Source organism: Mus caroli, unplaced genomic scaffold (assembly GCF_978045245.1).
Source record: "Mus caroli unplaced genomic scaffold, Mus_caroli_1 scaffold_1, whole genome shotgun sequence".
NCBI lineage: Eukaryota > Metazoa > Chordata > Mammalia > Rodentia > Muridae > Mus > Mus caroli.
The window spans coordinates 1,363,952-1,386,036 of NW_028227256.1; the positions used below are offsets into that span (position 1 = coordinate 1,363,952).

At 38.4% G+C, this 22,085-nt stretch overlaps 1 protein-coding gene and 1 pseudogene across 4 annotated transcripts in view; both read right to left on the minus strand.

Annotated features, from left to right (window-relative positions):
- Rp1 (RP1 axonemal microtubule associated) overlaps positions 1-22,085 on the minus strand; it is a 408,574-nt gene that overhangs the window by 230,501 nt on the left and 155,988 nt on the right. For all 4 annotated transcript variants that reach the window (XM_085835373.1, XM_085835382.1, XM_029485010.2 and 1 more), the window contains exons 7-12: positions 20,579-20,730; positions 14,141-14,219; positions 6,805-6,880; positions 5,335-5,411; positions 5,209-5,240; positions 4,925-5,054 (exon numbers count right to left, since the gene is read on the minus strand). In XM_085835373.1, coding sequence (XP_085691499.1) covers positions 4,925-5,054; positions 5,209-5,240; positions 5,335-5,411; positions 6,805-6,880; positions 14,141-14,219; positions 20,579-20,730 — 546 coding nt within the window. The remainder of the gene's footprint in view (positions 1-4,924; positions 5,055-5,208; positions 5,241-5,334; positions 5,412-6,804; positions 6,881-14,140; positions 14,220-20,578; positions 20,731-22,085) is intronic.
- LOC110310390 (alpha-actinin-4 pseudogene) lies at positions 11,230-13,118 on the minus strand (annotated as a pseudogene).

Consider the following 22,085-nt stretch of genomic DNA (forward strand, 5'->3'; position numbering starts at 1 on the left):
GAACTCCAAATAGACTGAAGCAGAAAAGAAATTCCTCCCGACACATAATAATCAGAACAACAAATGCACTAAATAAAGATAGAATATTAAAAGCAGTAAGGGGAAAAGGTCAAGTAACATATAAAGGCAGGCCTATCAGAATTACACCAGATTTCTCACCAGAGACTATGAAAGCCAGAAGATCCTGGACAAATGTTATGCAGACCCTAAGAGAACACAAATGCCAGCCCAGGCTATTATACCCAATAAAACTCTCAAATACCATAGATGGAGAAACCAAAGTATTCCATGACAAAACCAAATTCACACATTATCTTTCTACGAATCCGGCCCTTCAAAGGATAACAACAGAAAAAAAACCAATACAAGGACGGAAACCACGTCCTAGAAAAAGCAAGAAAGTAATCCCTCAACAAACCAAAAAGAAGACAGCCACAAGAACAGAATGCCAACTCTAACAACAAAAATAAAAGGAAGCAACAATTACTTTTCCTTAATATCTCTTAATATCAATGAACTCAATTCCCCAATAAAAAGACATAGACTAACAGACTGGCTACACAAACAGGACCCAACATTCTGCTGCTTACAGGAAACCCATCTCAGGGAAAAAGACAGACACTACCTCAGAATGAAAGGCTGGGAAACACTTTTCCAAGCAAATGGTCTGAAGAAACAAGCTGGAGTAGCCATTCTAATATCGAATAAAATTGACTTCCATCCCAAAGTTATCAAGAAAGACAAGGAGGGGCACTTCATACTCATCAAAGTTAAAATCTACCAAGATGAACTCTCAATTCTGAATATCTATGCTTCAAATACAAGGGCAGCCACATTCATTAAAGAACCTTTAGTAAAGATCAAAGCACACATTGCACCTCATACAATAATAGTGGGAGACTTCAATACCCCACTCTTACCAATGGACACATCCTGGAAACAGAAACTAAACAGAGACAAATGGACACAAACCGAAGATATGAAACAAAAGGATTTAATAGATATCTACAGAACATTTTATCCTAAAACAAAAGGATATACCTACTTCTCAGTGCCACATGGTACCTCCTCCAAAATTTACCTTATAATTGGTCACAAAACAGACCTCCACAGATACAAAAATATAGAAATTATCCCAGGAATCCCATATCCATGAATATGATCACCACAGACTAAGGCTGATCTTCAATAACAACATAAATAATAGAAAGCCAACATTCACCGGAAACTGACAACACTCTACTCAAAGATTCCTTGGTCAAGCATGAAATAAATAAAGAATTGAAAGGCTTTTATTGTATAATTAAAATGAAGCCACAACATACCCAAACTTATGGTACACAATGAAGTCAGTCCTAAGATGAAAACTCATAGCCCTGAGTGCCTCCAAAAGGAAACTAAGGAGAGCATACACTAGAAGCCTGACAGCACACCAAGAAGCTCTAGAACTAAAGGAAGAAAATTCACCCAAGAGGAGGTGATGGCAGGAAATAATCAAACTCAGCACTGAAGATAATCCAAGTAGAAACAAAGAGAACTTTCAAAGAATCAACCAAATGAGGAGCTGTTCTTTGAGAAAATCATCAAGATAGATAAACCCTTAGCCAGACTAACTAGAGGGCACAGGGACAGTATCCTAATTAACAAAATCAGAAATGACAAAAAAAAATAAGACATAACAACAGAACCTGAAAAAATCCAAAACATCATCAGATCCTACTACAAAAAGGCTATACTCAAGAAAACTAGAAAACCTGGATGAAATGAACAACTTCCTAGAAAGATACCAGGTACCAAAGTTAAATCAGGATCAGATTAATGATCTAAAGAGTCCCATTCCCCTAAAGAAATAGAGGCAGTCATTAATAATCTCCCAACCAAAAAAAAAGCCCAGGACCTGATGGGTTTAGTGCAGAGGTCTATCAGACCTTCAAAGATGACCAAATTCTAACTCTTCTCAAACTATTCCACAAAATAGAAACAGAAGGTACTCTACCCAATTCATTCTATGAAGCCACAAGTACTCTGATACCTAAACCACACAAAGATCCAGCAGTGAAAGAGAACTTCAGACCAATTTCTCTTATGAATATCGATGCAAAAATACTATATAAAACCCTCACAAAACTGAATCCAAGAACACATCAAAGTGATCATCCATAATGACCAAGTAGGCTTCATCCCAGGAATGGAGGGATGGTTTAATATATGGACATCAATCAATGTAATCCACTATATAAACAAACACAAAGACAAAAACCACATGATCATGTCATTAGATGCTGAGAAAACATTTGACAAAATCTATCACCCATCATGGTAAAAGTCTTGGAAAGATCAGGAATTCAAGGCCCATACCTAAACATAATAAAAGCAATATACAGCAAACCAGTAGCCAACATCAAACTAAATGGAGAGAAAATTGAAGCAATTGCACTAAAATCAGGGACTAGACAAGGCTGCTCAGTTTCTCCCTACCTATTCAATATAGTACTTGAAGTTCTAGCCAGAGGTATTGGACAACAAAAGGACATCAAGGGGATATAAATTTGAAAGTAAGAAGTCAAAATGTCACTTTTTGCAGATGATATGATAGTATATATAAGTGACCCCAAAAATTCCACCAGAGAACTCCTAAACCTAGTAAAGAGCTTCAGTGCAGTAGCTGGATATAAAATTAACTCAGACAAGTCAATGGCCTTTCTCTACACCAAGGATAAATGGACTGAGAAAGAAATTAGGGAAACAACACCCTTCACAATAGTCACAAATAATATAAAATACCTTGGTGTGACTCTAACTAAGGAAGTGAAAGATCTGTATGATAAGAACTTCAAGTCTCTGAAGAAAGAAATTGAAGAAGATCTCAGAAGATGGAAAGATTGCCCATACTCATGGATGGGCAGGATTAATATAATCAAAATGCCTATCCTGCCAAAAGCAATCTACAGATTCAATGCAATCCCCATTAAAATTCCTACTCAATTCTTCGCTGAGATAGAAGGTGAAATTTGCAAATTAATTTGGAATGATAAAAAATCTAGGATTGCAAAAACTATTCTCAACAATAAAAGAAACTCTGGTGGAATCACCATGCCTGACATTAAGCTGTATTATAGAGCAATTGTGATAAAAACTGCATGGTACAGGTACAATGACAGACAGGTAGATCAATGGAATAGAATTGAAGACCCAGAAATGAATCCACACGCCTATGGTCACTTGAACTTTGCCAAGAGAGCTAAAACCATCCAGTGGAAGAAAAGAGAGCATTTTCAACAAATAGTGCGGGCACAACTGGCGGTTATCATGTAGAAGAATGTGAATTTATCCATTCTTATTTCCCTGTACAAAGCTCAAGTCTAAGTGGATCAAAGACCTGCACATAAAACCATAGACACTGAAATTTATAGAGGAGAAAGTGGGGAAAAGTCTCAAAGATATGGGCACAGGGGGAAAATTTCTAAACAGAATAGCAATGGCTTGTGCTTTAAGATCAAGAATTGACAAATGAACCTCATGAAATTGCATCATCTGCTTGCAGCCAACAATTGGACTGAGCCCATAGACCCCAGTGGAGGGGTTTAGAGAAGGACTGAAGGATCTGAAGGGTCCTTATCTGGCATCAATGGGAGGGGAGGCCCTTTGTCCTGTCAAGGCTTGATGTTCCAGTATAGAGGAATGCTAGGGCAGTGAAGTGGGTGTGGGTACGTGGGTAGGGGAGCACCCTCACAGAATCAGGGTAATGGAGGATGAGATAGAGGATTTGTAGAGGGGAAATCATGAATGGGGATAACACTTGAAATGTAAATAAATAAAATATCCAATAAAAAATTAAACAATATTTTCTTCATATTTCATTTTCATGCTCTGACCAACTCTTCCTGTACATCCAACCTTCTGTCCACCCACTCCTCTGGGTACCACCATTCTTCTCTGGCCTATAGGATCAGCATTTTGGGATCCTGCAGAAATCCTTCTGCTCCAAGATGACTTCACATAATATTAGACTGTTTCTACATTTAATATTTGTAAACTCGCTCTACAGTTTCCCAAGTGGCTGTCCTGACATTCCCATCAACAGAATTTCCATTTCTCCATATCTTCACCATCATGCTTATCTGTTTTTGCAATGCCATGCTAACCACCATGTGCTGACATGTCATTTTAACTTTGATTAGCATTTCTCTGATGATGAATGACTCTGATCATTGACTAGTTGGCCATTTGCAAATCTTCTTTAGAAAAAAGGTCTAGTGTAACCTTCTCATAACATTTAGATGTAAGGTTATTTTCTATTATTTAGTTGACAGCCAGAGCTCCTTGTACATTTTAGATACTAACTCTTTACTAGATGCATTAGTTTTCAAGTTTGTTTGTTTGTTTGTTTGTCTGTTTGTTTTGTTTTTCCCTCTAACTAGGACACCTCAGTGAGGGGGAAACACTGTCCCACTCAGGACTGATAATTGGAAAACCCAAACCGGGCTTCGTCAGTCATTTCTGCTACATGTTGTAAGCACCTGATTTGATGATGTTTATCTATCTGCTACTTGCTGTTTGTTCCTTTGCTCACTTTCTTGATCAAGCTACTCCTCTCATCCTACTAGATACTCTAATTGACTGGTTTTATGATTGTTTTCTATCTTTGTGCCACTTGCTACTTGTTCTTTTACTTTTACTTACTATGTGTTTAACAGACTTCCTTATTCAAAGCTGAGATCCTACCATACTTCCATCTCAAAAATTTGTCAACAGTAAACATTTTCTGGATGCAAAATAATGAAGTAGTTCAATTTTAAACAAAAGCAAATGCAGAATGAATCAGAAGTATTTCTGTCAGTTTTCACCCATGTTAGTTCATGTGACTTCACTGCAGTCACTGTTCTAAACAAACAACATGCTCCTTTTCATATGGAAAAACTACCATATCTGTCTGTCTGCTCCCCAGCAGCATCGACCGTGCCATCTGGATGAAGACGGACAAATCCTCCACTGAGCTTGTTGTAAAACTGAAGAGTATTTCCTTTCGTAAACTTCCAGCTCTCAGCAGCCCACTAAAACATAAACAAAATAGAGACTATCTGAGAAGATATGAAAAGAAAACTACTAAATAATAGTCCTTACTAAAATTGGCATACTACTTTTGTTTAATGCATCCAACAGCTATCTGAAACTATTTGTAATAAATCAGTTGAAACAAAATCTTACTGTTTCTTTTCTCTTAAGTTCTAGCTTCTTTCCTGGAAAAATAAAGGGGAAGTTGATTCACTTCAAGTATACTGTGCTTGCTTTTAAAACATGATTTCTCAAAAAATGTACATTTGTGATACTCACTCATGGAGGAAATAGTCTTATCCCTAGCATACATTTCTCTGACAATTTTACCATCATCTTCTCCTTCATCCAGCCATCTGTGGAAAGAAAAATGTGTCAGTTATTTTTGATGATTTTTGTTGTTGTTGTTTACTCAGTCCACAGCACTTATCTTCCCAAGACAGAAATAATGGACAGCAAGAATAGGGGGAAAGTTCATGGACACTAAGTTAATAAAGGGATAGTACTGCAGGTGGAGAATAAAATCCATAAGTGACAGCAAGGGTGAAAGACTAAGTGTTTTCTTCAATCCACAGCCGAGTCCATCAGTTCTACCGCTAACAGCCAATGCTGTAGTTTTCATATCCATTGGACTAAGAGCTTTGTCCTGTTCTTTGTCTAGCAACTACAGTTCAGGCTCCAGTCAGTTATTTAGAAAATGGCTACTATTGGTTCCATCAAGAAGTGGGGGAGAAGAATACTAAAGAAACTGTAAATCTATGATTGCTGCTAAAGAAATGAGTCAGCAGTCAAGGCCAATTAACAATGGGCAGGTTGTTGTATAATGGTTAAAAGTAAAATTCACTATATGAATTGATTACTTTTGATGATCAGTTGGAGCCTCATCAAAAAGGCCACTTTTCACATCTTCAACTCTTACTTTCCTCCAATATATATGGGAAAATCATGCTTTAAGCTCTATCAAACTTTTCCAAAGTATTCCACTTCAATCATCAGGAATGATTGTACATACATTTGATAATATTTCTCCATAGAAGTAGTGACCCTGAGGACTGATGTCTTCAGACTTGATCAAAGGACTTGCACCTTGGAGTTAATTATCAAGATACTAAGAGCAAGTACCTTTTGAGTGTTCAACCTTAAACACAAAACCCATATTACCTCCTCCAAGGTTTAAGGAACATCATGGGGACAGTGGGTAGAAATAATGTAAGATCATCATGGCAGGCAAGGCCATGAAGTACTTGAAATAGATATGGCATGGCCATGACACTCATGAACTTACAACTGCTGTAGTTGCCTGCACAAGACCAAGTCTGTAAACATGTATATGTTATAGATGGTATTCATGCAGCCATGCCCAGGGGATGCTAAGGACAATCGATGTCTGCTGGGAAAACTTTGTTGTCAATAGCTCCACACACTCGTGCATGTGTGCCTGGTTAAATCTAGTGGGGCACAAAGCAAAGACAAAACTAACAACAACAACAAATGTGATGACAACCTGTGGGAGGAGAGCAGAGACTGGTGGGATGAAGGAAAGGTAATAGAAAGTGGTAAGATCAGTAGGACAATATATTATATATTCCACTAAAACTGCCAAAGAATAAATCAATAATAAGATTAATGTTTGAAAACATTATATAACAAAACTTTAGTGGCAAGGAATAGTTAACACGCTATCTAGTTCTCACCAATACATGGACTTAGAAATGTCTCCTATGAGCTGACTTGCCAATGTAAACACACCTGTGACAGAAGAAGGCATACTCATGGTTGGTTGTGGGATCGCTGACCACAACATCCTCAAGAAACCAGCCATTTCCTAAACAGATTTAAGAAGATAAAATATATTAATGGAAATGTATAGTACATGAATTATTGCATTCTTTGAGAAACAGGTCTTAATTCTAAATAAATTTTGTGCAACTTAAAGCTTCCAAAAAAATCTACTTGTAACAGAAGATAATGATAAACCTTTAACATAGTTTCAATAGAATATTGTTTTAAAGATTTTTTTATTTTATGACATATTTCAATATGATTTTCCAAATAAATATAGTATAATACCCTTGATTTTAGAAATTATATTCACAATTCTAGACCTATCATCTTCAAGAACATATATTTTATGAGTTAGTAATACTTTTTATTTTCATAAAATCTCTTTTTAAGTGTTTAAATTCCTATTAACTTGCAAAGTAAGATTGGATAAAATATAGTTTTATTTATTGGAAATAATAGAAATTTTTAACTACTACTAGTCATTTTTACTGTGCAAAATATAGCTTCTCTGAACTAAAACTCCTTAAGTTGATGAGCTAAGACTGAACAGTTTTAGAATGAAGCTTCACAACGCCAGCATAGGCTCTCTGGTCTGGTCTCTGCCTTGCTTCTTGGCTCCTCATGCTTCACTGCTGATCAACCTTTGAGTCACCATGGCTGATACAGAGAATTGATGCTGCATGGTCATACTCAGTTTCTGAGTCAGGAGGGTGGGGAGGCAACAATCCGTCACCAAATGTGCAGACTGAACAAGGAGGAAGAGTTTTCCAGGATGTGATGGTTTATTTATGCTCAGCCCAGTGAGTGGCACTATTAGAAGGTGTTGCCCTGTTGGAGTAGCTCTGTCATCATGCGTGTGGGATTTAAGACCCTCATCCTAGCTGCCTGAAATCCAGTATTCTGCTAGCAGCCTTCAGATGAAGACATAGAACTCTCAGCTCCTCCTGAACCATGCCTGCCTGGATGCTGCCATGTTCCTGCCTTGATGATGCTGGACTGAACCTCTGAACCTGTAAGCCAGACCCAATTAAATGTCGTTCTTTATAAGACTTGCCTTGGTCATGGTGTCTGTTCACAGCAGTAAAATCAAGACACAGGGCATGGGATTTTCTGTACCAACACCATAACAAATCCACACAAACTAGTATGGTTACCTACCCTACATAAGAACCTAAGAATTGAATTTTCAGCAACGTCTCAGGTCACCTTAAAAGCTTCTGTCACATGACATGCCTTACAATCCATGGGCCACTGACTGTCACTCCTCAATCATGTCATTTTAATTTTACTCTGAAGTGCTAAATAAAAACTACTCTTTTCCTTTAAGAAAATCAGAAGATTTAGGATCGTGAAACCAGGTGTAAGGAGCAACCGAGAAGTAGTAACTTCTTTGAGAGGTAAACTTTAAATTTGGTTTTGTTAAGATGTTTTAAAATTACCTTTATTAAAAATTTTTCATACATTTTGATCATGTTTACTTTCCCCAACTCCTTCAGATCCTTTATACCCAACTTAATGTTCTTTCTCTATATCTCCTAAAACAAAACAAAACAACAAAACAAAACAAAGCACCCAGAAAAAGTAACATGGAGTTTTATGTTGGCCAACTACTCTTGGGCATGGGGCTTGCCCAGGAATATGGTTGATATACCCACTGACACTCCATTGGAAAACTCATTTTCCACTTCCCAGCAGGTATCAGTTCAAAGATCTTCTTGGTTAGGGTTAGGACTTTGCAACTACTTCCCCTTTTCAGTGCTGGGATTTTTGTCTGACTCAAACCTGTGCATGTCTTTTACATGATCTCATGATCTCTTTGAGTCCATATTTACATCAGTACTGTTGTATCTGAAAGACACTGTATCCTTGGAGTGATAAAACACTTCTGGCTCCTCTGCCTCTTCCTCCACATAGATTCCCTGAGCCTCTAGAGGAAGAGTTTGATGAAGACATCCCACTTAGGATCAAGTGTTCTGAAGTGTCTCACTCTGCACATTCTCTAAGTATTGGTCTCTGTTTTAAAACTTATTTTATGCCAGAAGTTTCTCTGATGGAGGTTGAAAGACGCCTAAGTGGTAATTCTTAGAGGTAAAGATGAATTAGTCTTACAAAAACAACTTTATAAATTAACAAGTTAGCACAAAGCTATTCATGTAGAAATAGATTGCCTTTATTTACTCTCTTTTGAGAAAACTCCGAACTAAAATTAGAACTGTACAGATTAATGACAGTAAAACAATGGGAGCTTTTAGGGAGTGACAGTGTCATAAGGAATCTACCCTCAGTACTGTGGTATGTATCTCACAAAAGGGATCAGTTGGACACATTGGCCCTTTGTGCTCCTCCATCCTACAAGAACTAAAAGAGACTTTCAAATGCAGAAGTACACATGTATGTGTGTGCGCGCGCGCGTGTGCGCGCGCGTGTGTGCGTGTGTGTGTGTGTGTGTGTGTGTGTGTGTGTGTTTCCACAGTGCTAAGACTTGAACCTAGCGTTTTCCATGTGCTAGAGCACTCTGAATTTTGATGTTGGACTTCCAAGTTCCTACGATAGTAAGCAGTAACTCTGTGATCTTTATAAAGTAGTAAGCTGGTATATTTTGGAACAGATGATAACACGTGTTGAGAACCTGCTTCCTATCATTTGGGGGACCTTGCCTGAAAACAGACAATAAAAATACCACTGTAACACTGGGTTAGGTTATAGTAAGGATTCATGTTTTGCTTCAAGATTATAGAAAAAAACAGAAAGTACATACTGTATTAAAATTTTAAAGCTTTTATCTTTTATTAATTTTTAGATTTTATTAAATTGTAATTAGAGCATGTGGCATTTGGGGGAAATTTACTGAGATATTTTCTTTTAATTTAAAAAGAAAAGAAGGGCATTTGGTTTATAGCTTTGAAAAATAAAATTTCAACAAAAGGGTCTTACTCTCATATCACCCACAGTGATTTCATTTGGAACCTGATAAACTATAAAATGGTTCATGGAATTTTAACTGAACCGGCTGTCTGTCAGCACATCACACACTTGAGAGTATAATTAACTACCTGGCAAGCCTTCCAACATTTAAAACACAAGAAAATCCGTGTGTGTGTGTGTGTGTGTGTTTAAAATTTCTTCTTGACTGTTCATGTATTTGTTTAAATGTTATTTATCAAAGTCTCATTGGGAATAATGAATGCTAATAGAAAATAATTTTCTTTCTTGTGCCTTTTAGTGATTGTCACCTTGAATTTACACTATTATATAATATATGAATAAAGTCACTTAACTGTCATTCTCAGTGCTTAATATCTTCTGAAAATAACATATGAGCTAAAGCTGAGAATTACTACCCTTGTTTAGAAAAGTTAACTTTTAATAGACTATATTGCTCTTCAAATGCTATATTAGGGCATGATCTTTTCTTTTTCCCTTCTTAAAAATATTACATGTTTTATTCTTCCTTCCCCAGACGGTGGTTCATTCAGAATAAACTTAAGGGGGTGGGTGGAAATAAACTCATTAATGACCAGGCAGGGAGGCCAGCAGTTCACCTCCACCTCAGGAGGTTCCCCCAGAGACCCCTGCCCATGGCTACAAGGGGAAAATCAGGAGGGAGTGGGGAGTGGATCAAATCAGCTGTCTTCATTATGAGAGTGAGAAAGGTAGCAGAGATATGCAGCTAGATGGATATATATTTATATAATAAATCCATTAGTTAATAAAGTAAATAATAATTCTCTGGAACTTTTTAATTTTTATAGTTTTTTTATAAGTTTTTTCCATTTTTTTTATTTTTAAATTATGTTTTGTTTGTTTCTGCTTCATCCTTTGAATTTTGTTGGTTTTGGTCCTTAGAAAATATAAGACTCAGAGTCCAGGTGAAACAAGGCGGGGTGGGCTGGGGCTGATTGCCCAGCAGCCACTCCTGAAGCAGAGAAGGATTATGGTGGGTCCTCTGCTCCTGGTGATCACACAGGGAGGTGGTGGGAGGAGCCACTAGAATCTGGTCCAGGGGAGCTGGGTGCCCTCTGCTGGACTTCTTAGGTCAAGCGGTTCCTGGACAAGGCACATGGGGCTTTGGCCTGGATGTGAGAGGCTTTCAAGGTGCCTCAGGGACAAAGGGGACCTGGATTTAGAAAGGTATCTCTGGGACACAGAGGTCCTTTGTCCCCTCCATACAGGCTAAGAACCCACAATATATTTAGCAGACCAGAAATGCTGATCGCCAAGCCTCCCTTCCCGACTAGACTGAGAGGCCTGCTTAGTCCTTCCCAGCCTGGCCCCCTAGAAGGACCACAAAGAGCTCTCTGCAGAGATACAGAGTCGGGATGGTGGCAGGTCTCCTCAGCCTCTCCGGGAGGCCAAGGGAGTTCAGGGTGTTCAGGGTGGCTGAGGGCTTCACAGGTCGCTCTCCCGATAAAGGGCTGTGGAGAAGGACTTGTAGTCAAAGGCACCAGGAGCAGCATCAGGCCCTTGGTAGGGTGCTATGTGGGCGATGCAGTACTCAGCCTGGTGGGGTGGGGACAGCTCTCTCCGCAGCTCCTTAGCAGTAATGAAGTCCGTGTCCTCTGTCAGGATCTTGAAGAAAGTGATGACCTGATCAGCTGTGTCTGTGTCTGTGTCTGTCTGTCTGTGTCTGTGGTCTCCCTCCACATGAAGTCAATGAAGGCTTGGAAGGTCATGAGACCACTATGGTTAGGGTCAACCACACTCATGATCAGGTTGAATGCAGCATCACCCTGCTGGTCATTCTCAACATCATAGCCCAGGCTGATGAGGCAGGCATTTAATTCCTCAGGTTACAGTCCCTCGCCATTGCCCTTGTCAAAGTGGATGAAGGATGCCTGGAACTCCTGCATCTGTTCCTGGCTGATACCCTTGGCATCTCGAGTGAGGATCTGGTTTTCCACCTCGTTGATGGTGCGGGCAATGGTAGTGAGCAGCTGCTCATAGACCATAGGAATATGCTTCATTGTGTAGTTGGAGTCCTTGTTGTTGAAGATGAGGGCCTCTTGGATGAGCTGGTTCTGCTGCTACAGCAGGACCAGGTTGGGTTTGTAGTCCACAAAGCTGCTCTCATACTGCTTCAGGTGACCCAGCTTTTCTTCCAGAGTCCGGTTCATCTCCATGGAGATGTGCCGGATTTCCTCCATCTTGGTCCGGATATTGATTCGGCTGGCAAACTGTCCACAAAGGTGCTCAATGGATTGCTGCTTGTTCTGCTCTCCAGGAGTGCATGGCCCCGCTTTGACACCAGCTGCTACACCTTCTCCCACTTGGAGCTGATGATCTAGGGGCTAATGGTGGTGTAGGGGTTGCTTCCCGATAACTTGATGTTATTGCTCTCAGCGATCATTTGGGGCTCCTTGTGGATGGACAAGATGGCCTCACGCTCCCTGTCAGCATCTGAGGGTGGACTTGAACTGGTCATGAACTGAGATCAGACCCTCCTTCGATCTCCTCGATGGTATGGACAATGAACATGTCCTGCAGGTCCTCCATGGAACTCTCCATCCAGTTGTTGAAGGGTGCAGCCCCTTTGGCTAGTCAATGGTCTCTAGCTGTTTCTCTGTTTCTCTCCAAGGCTTACCTGGGACTGTGGGTCAGAGAACCCAGGTTATCCCACCGGTCGCAGGTCTTCTGGCACCATGTGTTGACACTGTTGGAGTCATAGTGGTCCAGCTCGTTGAGCTCCTGGGCAATTTGCAGCAATCTGCTCTGTATGGTCCTGGTATGCGGCCTGGTCACTCTCAAAGGCCTCATGTTTTCGGATCAGAGCTTTGGTGTCTTGCTGTCTTGTAGTCCCAGTGCTTCAGCATGGCCTTCCCATCAGTCCAGTCCTGCCGGAACTTCTCTGCCAGATGGTCAAGTCGTACCAGCTTACAAATTTCATTCAAATGTCCTTCTTAATAGCCCTTCTCAGCCTGTTCCAGGTGATGCCAACTCATTGTTGATGTCTGAGACCATGCTGAGCTTGGAGGGCATAAAGACAGGCCAGTCGCTGAGCCACAGCTTGGTCTGCAGTGTGTTGAAGTTGATCTCCGGCTGACCCTTTTCGTGCACCTTGGGCAGGGCAGGGGTTGTGCAGATGCCAATAGTCTTGGAAGTCCTCTAGCTTCTGCTGAGTCTCCTGGATGCTCTTCTGACGCACGAGGTCCTCCAATCCGGATGGTGCGCTGGATCCACTCTAGAAGATCACTGGCCAGGGGTTCATAATCTTCCATCAGGTGCTCATTTTCCTGGTTCACAGCCAGTACCTTGCAGATCTGGTTGGCGGCATTCTCAGCTTTCTGCTAGGCCATCATCTTAAAACCTATTTGAAAGTCCTCTGGCTCCTGGAGGACTGAATTGTCACATTACTGTTAAACTAGCTGCCAACTAAAAAACATGACAGTGTGCAAATGATTGATAGCTGGTTAAACTATAAATAAATATTTTTCCAAGATACGATTACTATGAAGGTATATTTTTACTGTCTGTGGAAAACTGATCCAATTTTATTTACTTTATTGATCTCACTCATTGCTCTTTGTAGTCTCACAAATGATATGTTTACATTTTGGAAGCTTTTGTAACCTCTTTAAACCAGTTTTGTAAACACGTTAAACTTGTAACACCTCTCATTTATTATTGAAACATATATTCCCTACATATTTGCGAGAGACCTTTGTTCCTAATATGGAAATTATATTTAACCCATTTTAGCAAATTCCTGTCTCTATCATTTATAGTTTTCTTTTTCAGTATGTGTCTTTCAATCAAATGACATTTCTTTATACCATGGTTATTTACATAACAGGAAATAAGTTATTTATAAGGGTCTAAATTATCTCACAGAGTTATTGAGAAATGTGAGAAGAAGCATGAACACAATGGAAGCAGGAAACACAGCCAAGTCCTTGCTACCAAGACAAGTATCTCAACCCACTACTACTGGACAATGAGTCCCTGTTCAAGGAATGTCATCTCTGGGAGACTCTATGGTTGCCTCCATCACTGGATGCTACACAACATTCACAACCCAAATACCTCTTTCTAAATGATTCTTTCTGGCTTCCCAGGCTGGTCATGTGGCATTCTCTCAGCCAGCTTACATCATTTTTCAGAAAAATATATCAATTTAAAAGGAAATCTGGGGAAAATATTTTTATTTCAGTAATATGTAATAGGATCATCCTTCTTCCCTTTCTTAAGTTCTTCTTCAAAGAGTTTTCTATAAGGTTTTCCAACTGTTTACTAGATTCACTATGAGTTTCATATAGATGGAGTAGAAGCAGACATTTATTAGAGTTCTGTAAGTGAGCCTTACCTTGCCCAAGTCCATCATGGCCTATAACAATCTTGCATAAATCTCCAAGGTTTACAGCTTCTAGAAAGAAGGTATCAATCTGCAACCAATTTTTTAAAAACCTCTAATTAGACGTACATTATGACTTTGCCACCAATATACATTAAGATGTAGCAAAAATCAATTGTCAAAAGTAGGTTCATTACCAAATATACAAAGCTGTCCACAGTAAAAAAAATAAAGAAGGTGAGAGTGATCTGGCTGTCAGTCTATCACCTAATTGATATCCACAATTGATTCAGTTGATAGGACTGTTGACTGTAAATCCAGCTGAGTTGACAATTAAGATTAACAAATCATATCCCTGAGAAAGGATTTGACCATACACTTAATGCCTCAGTGTCCAGCCATTGCCCAGAGATCAAGCATTGTAAGTTCTGTATAAGAGCTGACAGCACAAGCAATCAGGAATAATATGTCACTACTTCCTACAGTTCTCCCCTGTGACTTGCTCGATCTTGGAATCAGGCCTCCATCTAACCCTTCTGTCTTTAGAGCTGATAGGATCTGAAAGCCCCTGGTTGCAATAAGGAACATAGCAAACAAGTTGAAATTGTGCTTTCTGAATACAATAAACATTTGCCATAGACTCCCTCCTGGGCTTTATGAAGGCAATGAGAGAGAGCCTATGGTATCCAGGTTCTCTGAAGAGAAAAGGAACTAGATTGTTTGCATCACAGACTGAATTTCCTCCTGAGTAGTTTAAGGTGCTAACAAACTTAGTGATACCTTAATGTTCTTGAGAAAATAAAACAGATAACAGCTGAATATAAACAAAAATTTTAAACTCTTCTTGATGGTATAGGCCCATAATCCCTACCAGGATAATTAAGACAATAGGATCTCAAATTCAAAGCCACCCTCCTTAGGTGCACAATTATGGTTATCCTACACAAACTAATTGAAACTCATCCTCAATTTATCTTTTTAAGTAAAAAGAAGACAGATGTTGTATCTAAGTGATATAGCTCTTGTCTCTCAAGCATAAGCCATAGTCCAACACTAAATATTAAAATATTAAGTAACAGTAAATAAGAAAGAGTTTAGACTATCACTAAGTCTAGGACTGGCAGCTTACTTCCTGTATTAAACCAGGCTTATGGTTCTTGTGTAGTGTTTGAATCAACACATAAAATCCAGAGAAATAAAGAAGTAAGCTGATGTATTCTAAACAAATGAGAAAATAAGCAGTTAAGTGATGACAGAATCACAGGATCACAGAGACAGCTGGACTCTGAGGTGTTCTGACACAACGAGGATCACAGGAGGAACAGGTTCCAGTCAGAAACAGAAAGGGCAGATAGCACTAGAGATAACCAGATGGCAGGAGGCAAGCAAAAGAACATAAGCAACAGAAAGCAAGGTTACTTAGCATCATCAGAACCAAGTTCTCCCACTATACCAACTCCTGAATACACTCTACATACTGGAAAAGTAAGATTCAGATTTAAAATCAAATCTTACAATAATGCTAGAGGACTTTAAGAAGAACATAAATAACTCCCTTAAAGAAATGCAGAAGAACACCAGTAAGCAGGTAGAAGTCCTTAAAGAGGAAGCACAAAAATCCCTTTAAAAATTACAGGAAAATACAACCAAACAGGTGAAGGAATTGAATAAAACCAACCAGGACCTAAAAATGGAAATTGAAACAATAAAGAAATCACAAAGGGAGACAACTCTGAAGATAGGAAACCTAGGAAAGAGATCATGAGGCATAGATGCAAGCATCATCAACAGAATACAAGAGATAAAAGAGAGAATCTCAGGTGAAGAAGATGTCACAGAAAACATTGACACAACATTCAAAGAAAATGCAAAATGCAAAAAAGCTCATAACCGAAAACATCCAGGACATCCAGGACAAAATGAAAAGACCCAAACTAAGGATAATAGGTATAAAAGAGAGCAAAGATTTCCAAATTAAAGGGCCAGTGAATATCTTCAACAAAATTATAGAAGAAAACTTCCCTAACCTAAAGAAAGAGATGCCTAAAATCATAGAAGAAGCCTACAGAACTCCAAATAGATAGGACCAGAAAAGAAACTCCTCCTGTCACATAATAGTCAAAACATCAAATGCACAAAACAAAAAAAAAAAAAAACAAAAAAAAATACTAAAAGCTGTAAAGGAAAAAGGTCAAGTAACATATAAAGACAGACGTATCAAAATTACACCAGACTTCTCACCAGAGACTCTGAAAGCTAGAAGATCCTGGACAGATGTCATTCAGACCCTAACAAAAATGTCAGTCCAGGCTACTATACCTAGCAAAACTCTCAATTAACATAGATGGACAAACTAAAATATTCCATGACAAAACCAAATTTACACAATATCTCACAACAAACCCAGCCCTACAAAGGATAATGGATAGAAATCACCAAAACAAGGAGGGAAACTATACCCTAGAAAAAGCAAAAAAGTAATCTTCTTTCAACGAACCCAAAGAAGATAGACACACAAACAAAATTCCACCCCTACCAACAAAAATAACAGGAATCAATAGTCTCTTTTCCTTAATATCTCTTATCATCAATGGAATGAATTAGCAGCCCCCCCCCAGACATAGACTAACATACTGCATAAATAAGCAGGACCAAGCATTTTGCTGCATATAGGAAATGAACCTCAGTGAAAAAGACAGACACTGCCTCAGAGTAATAGGTGCAAAAACCATTTTCCAAGCAAATGGTCCTGAGAAACAAGCTGGACTCGCCATTCTAATATCAAATAAATTTGACTTCGAACCAAAAATTATCAAAAAAGATAATGAAAGGACACTTTGTACTCATAAAAGGAAAAATCTTCCAAGATGAACTCACAATTCTGAAAATCTATGCTCCAAATGCAAGTACACCCACATTCATAAAAGAAACTTTACTAAGGTTCACGGCACACTTTGCACCTCACACAATAATAGTGGGAGACTTCAACATCCCAGTCTCATCAATGGGCAGATCACAGAAACATAAACTAAACAGAAACACAGTGAAATTAACAGACTTTATGAACCAAATGGATTTAACAGGTATCTATAGAACACTTCATCATAAAACAAAAGAATACACCTCCTTCTCCTTCTCCAAAATTGACTACATACTTGGTCACAAAACAGGCCTCAACAGACACGAGAAGACTGAAATAATCTTATGCATCTTATTAGATCACCATGGACTAAGGCTGCTCTTTAATAACAAAAACAAACAAACAAACAAGCAAACAGAAAACCCACCCACACATGGAAGCTGAACAACATTCTACTTGATGATAACTTGGTCAAAGAAGAAATAAAAAAGAAATTAAAGACTTTTTAGAATTTAATGAAAATGAAGGCACAGCATACCCAAACTTATGGAACACAATGAAAGCAGTGCTAAGAGGAAAACTCAGAGCTCTAAGTGCCTCCAAAAAAATGAAAAGAGCATGCACTAGCAGCTTAACAGCACACCTGAAAGCTCTAGAACAAAAAGGAGCAAATACACTCTAGAAGAACAAACAAATGGCAGGAAATAATCAAGGTCAGGGCTGAAATCAACCAAGTAGAAACAAAAAGACCTACCCAAAAAAATCAACAAAACCAGGAGCTAGTTCTTTGAGAAAATCAACAAGATATAGATAAACCCTTAGCCAGAATAACCAGAGAGCACAGAGACAGTATCCAAATGAACAAAATCAGAAATGAAAAGGGACATATAGCAATAGACACCAAGGAAATTAAAAAAATCATCATATCCTACTACAAAATTGGATACTCAACAAAACTGGAAAATCTGGATGAAATGGACAATTTTTCTAGACAGATAACAGTTTTCAAAATTAAATCAGGATCAGATAAACCATCTAAACAGTCCCATAACCACCAAAGAAATAGCAGCAGTCATTAATAGTCTCCAAACCAAAAAAAGCCCAGGACCAGATGGGTTTAGTGTAGAACTCTATGAGACCTTCAAAGAAGACCTAATAACAATACTCTTCAAACTATTCCATGAAATAGAAACAGAAGGAACACTTACATATTTGTTCTGTGAAGCCACAGTTACGTTGATACCAAAACCACACAAAGACTCAACAAAGAAAGAGAACTTCAGAACAATTTCAGTTATGAATATCAATGCAAAAATGCTCAAAATTCTTGAAAACCAAATCCAAGAACACATCAAAATGATCATTCACCAAGGTCAAGTAAGGTTCATCCCAAGGATGCAGGGATGGTTCAATAAACTGAAATCCATCAATGCAATCTACTATACAAACAAACTCAAGAAAAAACCACATTATCATCTCATTGAATACTAAGAAAGCATCTGACAGAATTCAATACCCCTCATGGTAAAAGTCTTGGAAACATCAGGAATTCAGTGCCCATACCTAAACATAGTAAAAGCAATATACAGCAAACCAGTAGCCAACATCAATCTAAATGGAGAGAAACATAAAGCAATCCCAGTAAAATCATGGACTAGACAAGTTTTCTACTCTCCCTATATATTCAATATAGTACTTGAAGTCCTAGCTAGTGCAATTAGACAACAAAAGGAGATCAAAGGATACAAATTGGATAGGATGAAGTCAAACTATCACTATTTGCAGACAATCCCACTAAAATCATGGACTAGATAAAGTTTTCTAATCTCCCTATGTATTCAATATAGTACTTGAAGTCCTAGCTAGTGCAATTAGACAACAAAAGGAGATCAAAGGATACAAATTGGATAGGAAGAAGTCAAACTATCACTATTTGCAGACAATAGGATAGTAAATTTAAGTGACCCCAAAAATTCTACAAGAGAACTCCTAAGGCTGATAAACAATTTCAGTAAAGTGGCTGGATATAAAATTAACTCAAGCAAATTAGTAGCCTTCCTCTACTCAAAAGATAAACAGGCTGAGAAAGAAATTAGGGAAACAACGCCCTTCACAATAGTCACAAATAACATAAAATATCTTGGTGTGACTCTAACTAAGCAAGTGAAAGACTTCTTTGATAAGAGCTTCAAGTCAACGAAGAAAGAAATTGAAGATCTCCCATGCTCATGGTTTGGCAGGATTAATATAGTAAAAATGTCCATTTTGCTGAAAGCAATCTACAGATTCCATACAATCCCCATCAAAGCTCCAACTCAATTCTTCTTAGAGTTAGAAAGAGAAATTTGCAAATTCATTTGGAATAACCAAAAACCCAGGATAGTACAAACTATTCTCAACAAAAAAATTCTAGGGGATTCACCATTCCTGACTTCAAGCTGTATTACAGAGCAATAGTGATAAAAACTGGATGGTATTGGTACAGAGACTGGCAGATAGGTCAATGGAATATAATTGAAGACCCAGAAATTAACCCACACACCTATAGTTACTTGATCTTAGACAAAGAAGCTAAAACTATCAAGTGAAAAAAAGACAGCATTTTCAACAAATGATGCGGGTTCAACTGGAAGTGAGCATGTAGAAGAATGGAAATTGATCCATTCTTATCCCCTTGTACAAAACTCAAGTCAAAGTGGATCAAAGACCTTCACATAAAACCAGATATACTGAATCTAATAGAAGAGAACATGGGGTAAAGCCTCGAACACATGGACACGGGGGAATTTTTCTGAACAGCACACCAATGGCTTATGCTCTAAGATCAAGAATCGACAAATGGGACCTCATAAAATTGCAATGCTTCTGTAAGGCAAAGGACATGTCAATAGGACAAAACAGCAACCAACATATAGGGAAAAGATCTTTACAAATCCTACATCTGATAGAGGGCTAATATCCAAAGATATACAAAGAACTCAAGAAGTTAGACTCCAGAGAAAAACAAATAGCCCTATTTAAAAATGGGGTACAGAGGTAAACAAATAATTCTCAATTGTGGAATATCCAAAGGCTGAGAAGCATCAAAAGAAATGTGCAACATCCTTAGTCATCAGGGAAATGAAAATCAAAATGACCCCAAGATTCCACCTCACACAAGTCAGAATGGCTAAGATCAAAAACTCGGGTGACAGCAGATGTGGATAAAAAGAAACACTCTTCCATTGTTGGTGAGATTGCAAGCTGGTACAACCACTGTAGAAATCAGTCTGGCGGTTCCTCAGAAAATTGGACATAGTACTGGCTGAGGAACCAGCTGTACCACTTGCAGTAGACTACAGCCCTCATATCAATCATTAATCAAGAAAATGGCCCACATATATGAACACACTACGATCTGTTAGGGGCATTTTTTTTCAGTTAAGATTTATACATTCATGGTGTTCTTAGTTTGGTTCAGGTTGACAAAAACTATGTAGCTCATAGTGAACTGTTTTCCAAATGCATAGAATGGCCAGTGTGGGAAATTCTGTGTGCTTTTAAGACAATGACATTTTTAAAACCAGGAAAAATAAATTTTGTTTACTTACTTGTCCTCTTAAAAACTTTGAAGAGTTCTTTGGTCTGAAGAGTTTCCTGGATCCTGTATCTCCTTTTTCCCCATAGATAGAAAGGTAGACATTGGCTATTGTTCCAGAGTTCCAGAGCTCCCCTGTTGTAATATATACCTTGTATGTTGTCACTAGCAACAAAAGAAAACAAATTTAAGTTTAAAGTGCCAAGAACTACTGACATAATTAAAAATTAAGGTCCTAAATATCACTCAGAATCCAAACCTTAGAGAAGATGCAATAATATACACCACCTAGACACTGCCATGCAATACAGCCAAGAAAGCTTAACAGAATAAATGAACATTGTGAAGTGAGTAGCTGCCAAGCACTTAGGAAGAAGACCAAGCATCACTTGACCATTGTTCTTCACAATTCCCAAGCCTGGACTCAATGAACAAGAAGCCTGGAGGTTGGAATTAGAGGTCAGACTTCAATTGCTCGGAATTCTCTGGTTTTGACTCAGAAAGCAAGAGTTGTAACTACTAATCTACTTTACTAGAAAGTAAAGACATTCTACTCTCCTCCCCATTGTCCAGCCTATGCAAAACCAGTTCCTGGGCCCAGAGCCAATGCCCATGTTTTGAAAGAGAAGAATCTTTCCTTCTGTCCAGTGAAACTAGACTGCCATAGATTGAGCCAATGACTTCCAGTGGCTATTTGACTTTGTCTTCCCTACACACAGGAAGATTGGAAGTAAATAGGGTAATACAATTAAAGCAAGCCTTTTAGTCACAAGAACAAAAGGATCTAGGAGCTATAAATGTGTTAAGAAGTGAACAGATATTTGAATCACAGACCACAAAAGACATACTGTGATTTGTGACCTGGAACTGAACAGTATAGTCAACTATATTCTAAAACAAAATTATTAATATTCTTTATAAAAGTTATTGAATTGAAACTCAAATCTCCAGTCTCCAACATACACAATGAAGTTACTCAAGACAATTAGCAATTATAAAAATAACAACTCACATGGGCAAAGAATATAGAAACATGAACACAAAGATAGCAGCACCATTGGCTCATGGAAGAGGGCATCCAAACCACACTGGTGTTAATAGCTAAGACTTAAGAGCATCTGTGATACAAATGCTCCTACCAAGAACTGTGAAGCCTCTTAAAACCAAAACTCAGAAAATCTCAGCAGCAGAGGTATGCAAAATTTTAAAGAAGGTCCAATAAAAATTTTCAGAAATGTCAAAACCTGTCTGCAAATTGAAGTTTCTCATCCAACAAGTAGTCTCATAAGCAGACTAGAAAGGAAGCAGAAGAACATGAGTGAGAAATGCTATAAAAAGTGATCAGAGGCTCCAGGAGTTTTGGGAGAACAAAAGAACTAATGGTCATGGTGTGATGCTCGAGAGGTAAAGAAGAATCTAATGGCAGAGTTTTGTGTAATCTTCAACACTATTTTCCCACATGAATTCCTGTTGTGGATAGCCCTGGGGCTAATTATATTTGATATTAATTCTGTTCTCCT